This window comes from Raphanus sativus, chromosome 3 (assembly GCF_000801105.2).
Source record: "Raphanus sativus cultivar WK10039 chromosome 3, ASM80110v3, whole genome shotgun sequence".
Lineage (NCBI taxonomy): Eukaryota > Viridiplantae > Streptophyta > Magnoliopsida > Brassicales > Brassicaceae > Raphanus > Raphanus sativus.
In genome coordinates this window covers 27,151,851-27,165,384 of record NC_079513.1, presented here as the reverse complement: position 1 = coordinate 27,165,384, position 13,534 = coordinate 27,151,851, and the positions used below count along the sequence as shown (strand labels likewise).

General features: G+C 36.3%; 3 protein-coding genes across 3 annotated transcripts; all 3 read right to left on the bottom strand.

Moving 5' to 3' along the window:
* Nucleotides 1–5,822: 5,822 nt before the first annotated feature.
* LOC108831880 (peptide methionine sulfoxide reductase A2-like) lies at nucleotides 5,823–6,980 on the bottom strand. Its single transcript, XM_018605385.2, has 2 exons — nucleotides 6,496–6,980; nucleotides 5,823–6,198 (listed from the first exon to the last, which is right to left on the bottom strand). Exons 1-2 carry the CDS (start codon nucleotides 6,904–6,906, stop codon nucleotides 5,938–5,940), a joined length of 672 nt encoding a protein of 223 aa, XP_018460887.1. The 5' UTR covers nucleotides 6,907–6,980; the 3' UTR covers nucleotides 5,823–5,937.
* A 3,340-nt stretch (nucleotides 6,981–10,320) lies between these two features.
* LOC108831883 (peptide methionine sulfoxide reductase A2) lies at nucleotides 10,321–11,485 on the bottom strand. The gene is made up of 2 exons (XM_018605387.2): nucleotides 10,993–11,485; nucleotides 10,321–10,689 (listed from the first exon to the last, which is right to left on the bottom strand). The coding sequence occupies exons 1-2, from the start codon at nucleotides 11,404–11,406 to the stop codon at nucleotides 10,438–10,440; spliced, it is 666 nt and encodes a 221-aa protein (XP_018460889.1). The 5' UTR covers nucleotides 11,407–11,485; the 3' UTR covers nucleotides 10,321–10,437.
* Nucleotides 11,486–12,166: 681 nt separating this feature from the next.
* LOC108831878 (peptide methionine sulfoxide reductase A3) lies at nucleotides 12,167–13,299 on the bottom strand. The gene is made up of 2 exons (XM_018605383.2): nucleotides 12,895–13,299; nucleotides 12,167–12,594 (listed from the first exon to the last, which is right to left on the bottom strand). Exons 1-2 carry the CDS (start codon nucleotides 13,204–13,206, stop codon nucleotides 12,349–12,351), a joined length of 558 nt encoding a protein of 185 aa, XP_018460885.2. The 5' UTR covers nucleotides 13,207–13,299; the 3' UTR covers nucleotides 12,167–12,348.
* Nucleotides 13,300–13,534: the final 235 nt, after the last annotated feature.

The following is a 13,534-nucleotide window of genomic DNA, read 5'->3' as shown; positions in this document are numbered from 1 at the left end:
AGATATTATTGATGTTATGAATATTATGTTTATGGATGTCCAGCCCATTAGATATTTACTTGTAATCTTGGCCCGTTTATGGCCCATTGTATTTAGGCCCATGTCGCCATGTATTTCCTATATAAGGAACACTTTGATTCAATAATAAGATCAGAGTTTTCACAACACGTTATCAGCACGAGAGCTCTGACAAAACCCTGAATGAATTTCGAAACCCCTTTTCCCAGCAACCACCATAAACCCTAGAAATCAGACGAAACTTCAAAACACCGTATCTCCTCAACCCGACGGATCCAGACGACGAGCCACCTATCAAATTCAAGATCTCGACGAGACGAATCCAACGCCGTCGACCTCATCGCAATCCGATACCGGACGCGTTCTCACGAGCTATTACAAGAACCGCCGTCAACTTGATTCAAAACCCTAATTCGGACGCAACTTCAAATCGACGTATCTCTCAAACCATAAGGAGTTAGCCGACGTTCCATATATCAAATTGAAGCTCTCGACGAGAAGAATCCAGCTCCGCAAACCTCGTCTCAATCCGACTTCAGACGCGTTCTCCACCTCCGTTTCAATCCGCGTTGACAATTTCCTTTTACTAAAGGAAACCCTAGCTGTCTTTCCATTCTCATCCGACCAGCACACATACTGACCATCCGACGAATTGATCAGCACCCGATAAGCCACCAGACGATCCGACAGTTCATCCAACAGCCGGTAGAGGTTCCGGACGATCCGATCAGCCCGTTCCTTGCTCGCGATAGATGTTCAAGCCGTTCGCGGTTTTCCTCTCCTCTCTCTAGGTGGTCCAGTTTCAGATTCTCTCCAATCTAAAGGTAAATAAAATCTGAAACACCCTTGGAACCATATCAAAACGAATTTGGTTGTTTGTTAAAGGATTGAACATTAAAATTTGATGAACCTAAAACCTAGGACAATTGAATCCCTAAATAAATTTGAGGAATTAGGATTTGTTTAGTTCTCCCATTAAGTTGCTAGATCAAACGGTCATTAAGTTGCTAGATCAAACGTCATTAAGTATGTTAGAAACTTACTATAAAAGAGAAACCTTTCTATTCTGAAACTTACTATAAAAGAAACTTTCTATTTTTGAAACTTACTATAAAAAGGAAAACTTCTATTTTTTAGAAATTACTATAAAGGAAACTTTCTATTTTTAGAAACTTACTATAAAAGGAAAATTTCTATTTTTAGAAATTTCTATTTTCAGAAAATTTATATTTCAGAAACGTTCTATGAAAGGAAAAACTTTATATTTTAGACATATATCTAAGCCGTGTGACTTGTTTATTAGGAAATCATTAACTCGATTGTTTGCTTGATCACACGATTTATATGATTGATTTTCTTATAAAGATTGAGTGATATATAATATGAGATGTCGAAAATCAACTTGGATTATGCTGTCCTAAATCTCTAAAGAGATAATCATTTAAAATGTGCACTGGATACCGAGGTTATCCTAAAGTCAAAAGGACTTGGTGAATGAATCACATAAGGCGATATTGCCAAACGAGAAAGATTGATACATGGCAATATTAGTTATTAGCCACCATCTAAATGAGAGTCTAAAGAAATCAGTATCCCAGTAAAGAAAATCCACTAGAACTTTGGACCGCCTTACAGCGGAGATATGATCACCATAAAACGGTGCTATTACCAAAGGATAAAATTTGAGTGGAAGAACCTGAGATTTCAATACTATAAGTCTGTGGATGAATACAACTCGGTTCTGTTTAAGATAGTTTCAATGTTGAAACAATGTGGTGAAGAAGTAACTGAACAAGACTTTCTCTAATGTGTTACTGCAACAGCAGTATAGAGAAAGAGGTTTCACCACCTATACTGATTTGATCTCCTGTTTACTATTGGCTGAGACCAATAATGAGTTATTAATGAGAAACAGTGAGATGAGACCTCCCGGTACAAAATCATTACCCGACATTTCTAGGCTGACTTTGGAGCCTAAGAAAGAAAGTAATCTCGTCCAGCACAACAACCATTCCGGCCCTAGCCGTGGGAAAGGTTATGGACGAGGTCGTGACACATTTAAGACACATGGGCGAGGACGAGGCCGTAGTACCACACCCGGTTTTAGCTGTGGTCGAGGTCGAGGTCGAAGTGTGTCTTTTAAACCTTAAATAAAATCTTATTTGTGTCACAAATGTGGTATGGGTAATCACTGGCAAATAATTGCCAAACTCCAAAGCACTTGTATGAGCTTTACATAGAGAGTTTGAAGAAAAATCCGGAAGCCAACATGGCTTACCGAGATGGTGAAGATGACATGGATCATGACCATACTGATCAAATAGAGTATGAAACTCATGAAAAAGAAAATGATCAGATGGATTATGAGACTTCAGATGCCTTGAAAAAAAAAAATCTCGACATCAAAACTCTATGATATAGATAAGAGTATATATGAGTTTATAAATAAGAGTATAGTCACTCGGCCAAGGCATTATATACACCCAATAAAAGACCCATTGAGTTATAAAGATTTAAAAATGAATGGTTTCCGCATTGAACCAATGGGCAAATGAAACAAAAGTTCCTTCAGATATATGAGAACAGAAAAATTGCCCAAGACCATAGAAAATGGTCGAGACTATACCTGCATTCTCTACTGATCTAGACTATGCCAAGGATCAGTATGATAAAGGCACAGGGCCTAGGTAACCAGATTGGTTGACCTACGAAATTAAACACTTTATGGCATGACCGGATTAGCCATCCTAGTCCAAACTTGATGCAAAGTTTAATATACAAAGGCACAAAGAGTCCCATAGAAATCTCACGTTGTGAAACATGTACACAAGGGAAACTCATGAGGCTCAATTGTCCCAAGCATCACGAAATGGCATAATGGTTTAGTGTCCTTACACAAACAAATTTATAGCATGTTCATGAGGGGGAGAATACACACCCCGTGTGGTCCATGACCATACTATAAAACATGAACATGATAGCCAAACAGAATGTGATAGCCTGGCCAAACAGGCCATAAGATATAAGAGCTTGGTCGAACAGACCATAACCTATAAGGTTCAGACTTTCAAAGTCTATAAGCTTGGAGACATTATGGATTTACATGTATGAAAGATAAGATGCATCAGGCCATATAAAGTGAGCATAGATATTCCCATCTAATAATTATAAAGGGTCATGATCCAGACATAGACCATCCTAAGATATTATGTATAGACCACCACAATAATATGTGCCGTCTAGGATGGAACCTCATAAGAAGATGAAATAAGATTGGGAATATATGTTGGATATGAGAATGTCTTCCTCCCACGATTTTATAAGAGACCTTGAGCCAAAATATGGGTGATCAGATTAAGGCCAGGTTTACGGATTACATGATGAATCCGACTATCCAACATCAGGGGGAGAAAGAAATAAGCTGGTACAAGTATAAAGAGAAATGGAATGGTATTAACCATCCTTGTCTTGGCAAGATCCTCGGACCAGAGAATATGATTTAAGACGTCCAAAGAAAGATCATACAAAGCTAGCTAAAAGAATGCCAGACAGATTAGACCCGAAAAAAAAAGAAAAAGAATGACTAAGTCATACCAGCTTAAGCACCACGAAATTAATGTCCTAGAAGAGACATAATCAAGTTGCTATAGAGTCTAAAGATAGACCAATATGTTCCATAAGATAAGGAACCTCGGAAATAAAAAGAAAGGTGCAAATAAATGACATATCCGAGGTCATAAGGGAAACCATACCAGACATTTAGATAAGGCTGCGCAGCTGAACATCTAAGATACCAGACCATGTAGTTTGGGACGCCAAACTGCAAGGTAATAAAGGTTCTTAGTAAGAATGAAATCTCTAATCGATTAGTTCATGTCTGGAACACAATGGAACACTATAAAAGAAGTGTCGACACATACATACACAAAAGATAAAGATGCATAAGAAAATAGCACTTGAGTTTAAAAGATATAAGCGAGGATCAGAACCCACGAGAATACAAGAATGCATTCATAGAATAAAAGAAATTGTGGGGGTTTAAGAAAGATTCAAAGAATCTATAAAAGAGATGGGTGTATTGGCCATATATAGAAACACCATCTGATAAGATAAAACCAGTGAAAAATGGGTCCTGTGTGGGAAAGGAAAAGAAATCGTGAGACATGGACTAAGGTGTTCATATTCCTATTTAAAGCATTCAAGGAATGGCTTGATTACACAAGGATACTCACAAAGACCAAGGAACAGATTATAAGGAGATATACTCCTATGTGGTGGATGCTACTACAAATCCGAAAGTGATAAAGGTCTGGATATAAGAAAAGAGAAATGTAGTAAGCAGCATGATTGATCACTGGATAAAGAAATGATAAAAGTATCAGAAAGATGAGAAAAGAAATTCTCATAGAATAGTTTTGTTCCTAAGCTATTCATGGACTGAAACGAAAGGCAGATGCATATAAAGCATATAATGCATGTAAAGGATAAGACTAAGTAATACTTAGTGAAAGGAGTTCTACAAGAACGTCCCTGAACAGTCCATGCATATATTATGAAGGAAATTCCTTGTGTTCATACTTAAAGAAATGATGATTAGATCGACTGATTCTTGGACAGGCTATGATAAGAATACAATGATCTATAGTGGAGATGATAGCCATGAATATGTATTGAGATCTATGATCCAAAATACCGAGAATATAATGTGATATGGTCAAAAGAGAATAAGAGGATGAATCCATCAGATTAACGACCAAAGATCCATATCAACTAGGATCACGTCCGACCTAGTTCGATCTTGTTCCGACTAAACTGGTTCCAGTAACCACTATATTCAGATCGTGGTATGGCTATGGACAAGGCATGTGTCTTTGGTCCAGGAAAGACTTTATGTAAGTACTTTTAAGGCTTATGCACATCCGACCAAAGTGCAATGTATTGGTATGATTGGCGCCTTGATGTGGAAAAGCCATACTAGGTCGGATAAGTTTTATGGATATGTTCAGACCATAAGACATTGATACTAAAGCCATACACGTCCCCCTGCTATAAGTGTCATTGACACCTTTACTTAGACAAGTTTGGCATGTCGGAACATGAGACAATATGGGACATGATCAATATATCCTAAGTTACCTTCTAATGAATTAAAAGTTTGAGATTGATTTATACTAACCAAACCCAAAAGAAAAGGGATTGTTTGGTTTTAATAAATGTTACAGGTTTATACAAGGTCTCAAATAGGTTATACACATTTGGAGAATGATGAAGAAGTACAAAGTACTACAAGTTCAGTCATGAGAAATGTTAGCCGACTTCTTCATCATGTCTACACCAACTACACATCTATGAAGTCTACCTATCCGTTTGGGACATGGCAACAGAAGGACCAGTTCAAGACTTGGCGCCCATGAAGCTAAACCATCAAAGTGTCCATGCGCCAGACTTGAAGAACGGAGGTCCAGAACAGGGGGAGTAGTGTGTGTTGTACTCTTTTTCCTTCACTTCGGTTTTGTCCCACTGGGTTTTCCGAGTAAGGTTTTAATGAGGCAACATTAAGCACACTACAAGCTCTATATGGTTCTGGCATCCAAGGGGGAGTGTTATGAATATTATGTTTATGGATGTCCAGCCCATTAGATATTTACTTGTAATCTTGGCCCGTTTATGGCCCATTGTATTTAGGCCCATGTCGCCATGTATTTTCTATATAAGGAACACTTTGATTCAGTAATAAGATCAGAGTTTTCACAACAATTGATTTTTTGTGTGTTATGTATTCAACTTGAAGTTTTTAGAAAAAGTTGTAATATTTCCACATCTTTATTATGAACTGAGAATTACAAATCACACACACATACATGCAAACAGAGAACACTCCTCTGTTTTGGGGATGAAAGAGTTACAAAGTCTTTATACTTAGCCGTAGCAACGGATAGGGTCCTTGCAGCACTTTGCAGGAGATTGTGCATTGCCATACATGCCACCTTTGGCAAGGTAATGCAGATGGTATTCTTCAGCTTTGTAAAACTTCTTCACTGGTAAGATCTCAGTCACAATCTTCTTCTCAAGCTTTTTCTGCTGATTCTCAAGAGACTCACGTGCTAGCTTCTCTTGCTCTTGTGTGTAGAAGTATATCCCTGATCGGTATTGAGCTCCCACTTGCTCTCCCTTCTCTCCCTTCAAGATGGGTAAGGAATGATTTTTAAAAAGAAAACAAAAAGAGAACAAATGTCCCAAATAAAAGTCAAGAAGAATGATGGCTACATAACACATTCACTATGAAAGCTAAAAGTAAGGACAAAGCACCATCAAACTGATGTAGTTTATAAGAGCAGGACAAGAACACTGATTCTCATTACCATACGTTACTCTACAAAAACAAACTTTTTATGTCTTAAATTTGAATGTCCATTTTCAAAGAATTTTTTTAAAAAAAGATTTTTTTTTTTTTAAAACTAAAATTAAAATCCATACCTGAATAAAGGAAGTGGGATCATGCCTAGACCAGAACAAATCAAGCAGGGTCTCATAGCTGCATTCATTGGGATCATACTGAACCCTTACAACCTCTGCATGGTTCGTTTTGTCCGTGCAGACAACCTTGTATGTAGGATTGTGCGAGATCCCTTGACTGTACCCAACTTCAGTCTCGGTCACCCCAGGGATCCTCTGGAAAGCAAGCTCCAGTCCCCAGAAACATCCAGCGGCGAACTCAGCAAACTGGTTTCCCGGTGAGGGTACATCATTGTCAGGCTCCTGTGCTATCGGAGAAGGAACTATAGCAGGTGTGTCTACTAACTGAGGCTCTTCTTGAGCTATAGGAAAAGGCTCAGTTGCAAGTGTATCTAATAACTTAGACTCTTCTTGAGCTATAGAAGGATCCATTTTTTGCTAGATTGATAAGAGAAAAGATTTGTTTTGTTGTTGATGGTGAAGCATCGAAGATCGTTTATATAGAAAAGAGGTGGTCAGAGATTAACACCGCCTACCTAAGAGCAGGTGCAACGGTGGTAACGTAGTGGAATCCTTAAAAAAGAAATTATTATAAAAACATATGGGGTCCATGCTTTTTAGGATTTTGTGCAGGTTTGAGTCGCTAAGTTTCTTCGGTAAGGATTAAATCTGGTGGAGTTGTTAACTATTTGCGGGCCCCACTGATACGTGGCGGCCCGCAATTGGTTAGATTTTTTTTTTTTAATTTCGAAAAAAAAAAATTAAAAAAATAAAAAACACTTTTTTTTCTAAGAATTTTTATGGGAAACACCGTTGCACCTGCTCTAAAGGCTTAATATCTTAACTATTGGCACACAAGAAAAATACATCGTATTTTGTATTTTTATAAGATGTCTACAGAATCATATATATAATGAGACACTTTCTTCTCTTCTTAAGATGTCCACATCAGATTTTAATTAATGTTTGTGGGACCCATCTTTATATTTTTGCTTTAACATAGTATGTATTCATATGAATATCATTAAATATCATTTAGTGCAGTGGTTTATGTATCATTAAAGAAGCTCACAACCCGGGTTCGAATAGAGAAAATGTGTGTTTTGCATTTTTTATGATCAAATTTAATGAAAGGCAATTATGTCTTCTTTTTTAGACTTTTAGACTTTCTGCAATATTGACTCCGACAACTCATAATTTTTTAAGAGTTATACATCAGCTTCTTCGTTATTGCCATTTTCATGAAAACTTCATGAATTTTTAAATATACTACTCGATTATAGGATGAGATGAGTGAAAAATTAAGTTTTTAAGAATTTTGGTTTTTGGACTGAGTCAGTTTAAATTGTCATCGTTGGTGTCCGAATTACGTTTTTCCGGTGATTTTACGGCCCTCGGCAGTTAGTTTTCGAACGTGATTATGTAATTAATTAATGATTGTTGGGTCATTTTAAATTAACTTACGGCCTATGGCATTCAGTTTCTACATAACCTTTAAAAGGTGAGGCTGATGCGTCAGACATACCCAAAAAGCTTCCTAATCGTCTATTCTTTTGCACTGTCTTTGAATATAGCATAGGGTTCTCCCACTTTGTCGCTTAACTCTCACATCCAATGATAAACCATTACACTCTAAACCGCTCTATTCAGTGTCACATTCATTGAAACTCCTTAAATTGATATAATTTCATAGTCCTACTGAAAACTTGATTAGTACAACTTTTCTATGTTCTTTGTTCTACTTTTTGAAGTTGTCCGCTGAGACCTGTACGCCATGGAGGGATTCACTAATTTCTCATACTTCAAATTTGAATTAGAACACACTGGTAGTTTCAAGGAGAAGGCGAACAAAATTGTTTACACAGCTGATAACTACAGGAAAAACCAATGAAAAAGAAACACAACTTTTTGGACGGACCGAGAGAGTTCGCATAGATCTGAGAGAGGCTCATGGAGATTCGTTTTTTATTTCTGTTAAAAAATCTCGCCTTGATTATTTTTCTGAGTATTTATATATTATTGCACTATATTTAATAAAAAGGGTTTTACTATTGTGTGGGGTTTCTAAATTGGAATAGATTATTATTTTCTTATATTTATATAGGTTGGAGATTTACTGGATAGCTAATGAGGATGTCAATTAGTCAGCGTATCAGATGTTGAATCTGAGTGGATATATGGTCTATGTCCTATATATTCTTAAAAAAATGTTGCTAGAAGTCGAATTCATGAACACAAATCGAAAATTTTTTTAGACATTCACGACCCCGCGCTTGCGCGGGGCTATATCCCTAGTATATAAAAAGAAAAAGAAATTCCGCTCACCATTCTAATAAAAGTCACGTTTATTTATGTATAAAAGTTATAAATAAATGGGCTAAGACCATAATTAACTCCGGTTTTTTAAGGGAATTTTCAATGGTATCTTAAAATACGGGGAAACATCAAAAAAATCAAAAAATGAGGAAAATCCATCTCTGATGATACTTCATTTTGAGGAAAAAAATAAAAATATAAACAATATTTTTTCAAATTTGAGAGAACACTATTTACAACCCATTTTGATGTCAAGCTTTTTTATTTACATAATGATCTTTTACTTTTTGACAATCTTTGTTTTATGCATAAATAAAACATTAACACTAAACATAATTTTATAACTTTATACCCAAAATGTATATACTAATTAAAATTATTAAAATATAATTACCAATAGTTAGTTATTAAAATATTATTTATAATTTATAATTTTAGACAAATCAAGAATAAAGAAATTCATTTTTCTCTTCGAAATGCTCTGAGAAGTTTCATCTCCGGAAGTAAAAATATGTGAAGACAAAACTACCTGATTCCAAAAGTTTTTAAATCGGCTTAGATAAATCAAAAATAAAGAAGCTCATTTCTCTATTCGAAATGCTTTGATTGATCATTTGTAGGGAAATATAGTAATAGAACTATTGAAATAAATTCTATTATTACTTTATATGTTGTTATGTACTTTTATTAATGTAATAAATATTTGCTTTTTAAAAGTTAAACTTTGGTTAAATTGTAGAATTTAAAAATAAGGGAGTATAATCTAAAATCTTATAAATAAAATTTGTTATTTGCAATAAATAAAAAGTTGAAAAATGAATATAATAATAATTGAGGGAGAAAATGAAGTGTACCATTGGAGCAAATCACGACTTCATTTTGAGGAAAAAAATAAAAAAACTATTGGAGATGGTCTTACTTTTTCTGATTCTTGTTTGATCTTTTTGGTTAGGGAAAATGCTGGATATATGAAGGCAAAGTTCATAGTAGAGGCAGCTAAAACCGATCCAGATGCTGATGAGGTAAAAGCAGTAGCAGCATCGGTAACAACACTACATAACCCATCTCTTACAATCTAATGTGTGTTTGATTATTTGGCAGATTCTGTCGAAGAAAGGAGTATACTTCCGGATATATACGCAAACGCAGGAGGAGTGACGCTGAGTTACTTTGAGTGGGTGCAGAACATTCAAGGGTTCATGTGGGAAGAGAAGAAAGTGAACCTGGAGCTACAAAAGTAGATGACTCGAGCCTTTCACAACATCAAGACAATGTGCCATACTCATTCCTGCAACCTCCGTATGGGAGCTTACACCCTCGGAGTTAGCCGTGTCGCTCGAGCCACCCAGTTGCGTGGTTGGGAAGCGTAGTCTTATTGAAAATATTCCCCATATACTCTGTTTTCCTCTGTTTTTTTTGTGTGTTTCACTTTTACTCAAAATCATTCAAATGAATTGAATAACTAACAGAATAAAATAAAAGATATTTTTTATTTTTTGTCTTACGTATTGAACTTGAAGTTTTTAGAAAAAGTTGTAATATTTCCACATCTTTATTATGAACTGAGAATTACAAATCACACACACATACATGCAAACAGAGAACACTCCTCTGTTTTGGGATGAAAGAGTTACAAAGTCTTTATACTTAGCCGTAGCAACGAATAGGGTCCTTGCAGCTCTTTGCAGGAGATTGTGCATTGCCATACATGCCACCTTTGACGAGGTAATGCTGATGGTATTCTTCAGCTTTGTAGAACTTCTTCGCTGGTAAGATCTCAGTCACAATCTTCTCCTCAAGCTTTTTCTGCTGATTCTCTAGAGACTCACGTGCTAGCTTCTCTTGCTCTGGTGTATAGAAATATATCCCTGATCGGTATTGAGCTCCCACAAGCTCTCCCTTCAAGATGGATAAGGAATGATTTAAAAACAAAAACAAAAAAACAAAAGAGAACAAATGTCCCAAATAAAAGTCAAGAAGAATGATGGCTACACAACATATTCACTATGAAAGCTAAAAGTAAGAACAAAGCACGATCAAACTGAAGTAGTTTATAAGAGCAGGACAAGAACACAGATTCTCATTACCATACGTTACTCTACAAAAACAAACTTTATGGTTGCAAAACTAGACTTTATATGTTCTTATGTCTTTAATTTGAATGTCTATTTTCAAAAAAAAAAAAAAAATTAAAATCCATACCTGACGATTCAAGGAGGTGGGATCATGTCTAGACCAGAACAAATCAAGCAGGGTCTCATAGCTGCACTCATTGGGATCATACTGAACCCTTACAACCTCTGCATGGTTCGTTTTGTTCGTGCGGACAACCTTGTATGTAGGATTATGTGAGATCCCTTGAGTGTACCCGACCTCAGTCTCGATCACCCCAGGGATCCTCTGGAAAGCAAGCTCCAGTCCCCAGAAGCATCCAGCGGCGAACTCAGCAAACTGGGTTCCCGGTGAGGGTACATCGTTGTCGGGCTCCTGTGCTATCGGAGAAGGGACTATAGCAGGTGTGTCTACTAACTGAGGCTCTTCTTGAGCTATAGGAGAAGGGTCAGTTGAAGGTGTATCTAATAACTTAGACTCTTCTTGAGCTATAGAAGGATCCATTTTTTGCTAGATTGATAATAGAAATTTTTTGTTTGTTGTTCATGGTGAAGCATCGAAGATCGTTTATATAGAAAATATGTGGTCAGAGATTAACACCACCTACCTAAAGGCTTATAATAGCTTAACTATTGGCACACAAGAAAAATACATCTATTTTGTTGTTTTTTAATAAGATGCGTACAGAATATATAGAAAAAGAAAAAGAAATTCTAATAAAAGTCACGTTTATTTATGTATTGAAGTTATAAATAAGTGGCCTTAAGAATAAAGGGGGAAGCAACTACTCAAACTCTGTCAGACTCTTTTCTCATCCACAAGATTCGCTCAATAATTCAACAAATAAATGTATAACTAACAGAATAAAACAAGATATATTATTGATACTTTTTTGTTCTTTATTCATTTTGAGTTTTCAAAAAAGTTGTAACACTTTCACATCTTTATTATGAACTGAGAATTAGAAATCAACAACACACACATACAGGGAACACTCTTCTGTTTTTGTAGGAAAGAGGAACAAAGAAGGAATAACCTCAGGGGTGGTTGTGTATCTACTATCTGAGGTTCTTCTTGAGCTATCAAAGAAGGACCAGTTGCAGATGTACATACTAACTCAGGTTCTTCTTGAGCTATCAAAGGATCCATTTTGCTCGATAACTATGTGAAAGAAATGATAAGACCGGTGATGTTCGTAACGTGTGTATCGTTGTTGATGGTGAAGCAAATGGCAATAACAAACCTTATCCATCATGTTTCTTTATCCATAAGATTCGCACAAGTCCTTAAATTCAATAATTCAATAACATCAATACACATTTACTCTAACATGAAACCCCAGAGTAAATTGTTACACTTATAAGGGATTTGGTTGATGTTCATATGTGTAATAAACAAGTCTCTAACTCCTCTGTTTTGGGAGATAAGCAGAGGAAACTCAGCATTTTAAGCCATAGCAGCGCTGCACATGAGTGGACTGTTGCAAGCTATGCCACAGGACTGCCCACCCTTTGACAGGTACTGCTGATGATACTCCTCAGCTCTGTAGAATTTCTTAGCAGGTAAAATCTCAGTCATGATCTTGCTCTCCATTTTTTCCTGGTGACGTTCCATTGACTCCACCGCTAGTTTCTCCTGCTCAGGTGTGTAGAAGTATATCCCTGATCTGTATTGGGTTCCCACATCTTTTCCCTGATCACATTCCAAGTCATTAGCCACAGTAAATTACATGGATATGTTAATATCACTTCACATCATCAAATGTTACACATTCGATTTGGTATTGCAAATAAATTGAATAACTAACAGAATAAAATAAAAAAAAAGATAAGTAAAATTTTTTTGTGTTATGTATTCAGTTTGAAGATTTCAAAAAAGTTCTCCACATCTTTATTATGTAATCTTAGAACTACAAATCAACACCATAATATAAAAAAAGTCTTAAATCTTGGGACAAAGTAAAGAGAAACCCAACAAAATGTTATAATGTACCTGACGATTCAAGGTGGTGGGGTCATGTCTAGACCAGAAGACGTCAAGAAGAGACTCAAAGTTGCACTCTTTGGGATCATACTGAACCCTGACAACCTCTGCATGGTTCGTTGTGTTCGTGCAGACATCCTCGTATGAAGGAGGATTGTGGAGGAACCCTTGGGTGTATCCAACCTCCGTATGAGTCACACCGGGGACTCTCTGAAACGCCAGCTCCACACCCCAGAAGCATCCAGCGGCGAACTGTGCAAACTCATTTCCCGGCGCCGGAGCGTCATTGTCGTTTCCCTGAGTGATTGCAGATAGATTCATGGCGAAGTTTTCTAGAGAGAATATATTAGAGTTTCTGTTTTTTTAGAGAAAAGAGTTTATGTATTTGCATTCAGATACACTCCATACATGAACTATATATACCACCAGTATAGTTAACCGTAGAATGTATATACTATGTATTTCGTCCATATACACGAACTATAAATACCACATGCATAGATAACATTAAAGACAATATTAGAGTGTATATGCTATGTAATTCCGTCCAGATAAACTCTACCTATAAATATAACGTTAAAAGAGCGTTAAGAGTGTATATCCTATGTACTTCCGTCCGGATACACTGCATACATGACTATAATTACCA

Excerpts from the sequence above, each read along its gene's own strand:
- LOC108831880 (XM_018605385.2), bottom strand. The coding sequence starts at position 6,906 with ATGGATCCTTCTATAGCTCAAGAAGAGTCTAAGTTATTAGATACACTT. Across the intron at positions 6,199-6,495 it reads ATCCCACTTCCTTTATTCAG|GGAGAGAAGGGAGAGCAAGT; the intron begins GTATGGATTTTA and ends CCCATCTTGAAG.
- LOC108831883 (XM_018605387.2), bottom strand. The coding sequence starts at position 11,406 with ATGGATCCTTCTATAGCTCAAGAAGAGTCTAAGTTATTAGATACACCT. Across the intron at positions 10,690-10,992 it reads CCACCTCCTTGAATCGTCAG|GGAGAGCTTGTGGGAGCTCA; the intron begins GTATGGATTTTA and ends TCCATCTTGAAG.
- LOC108831878 (XM_018605383.2), bottom strand. The coding sequence starts at position 13,206 with ATGAATCTATCTGCAATCACTCAGGGAAACGACAATGACGCTCCGGCG. Across the intron at positions 12,595-12,894 it reads CCACCACCTTGAATCGTCAG|GGAAAAGATGTGGGAACCCA; the intron begins GTACATTATAAC and ends GAATGTGATCAG.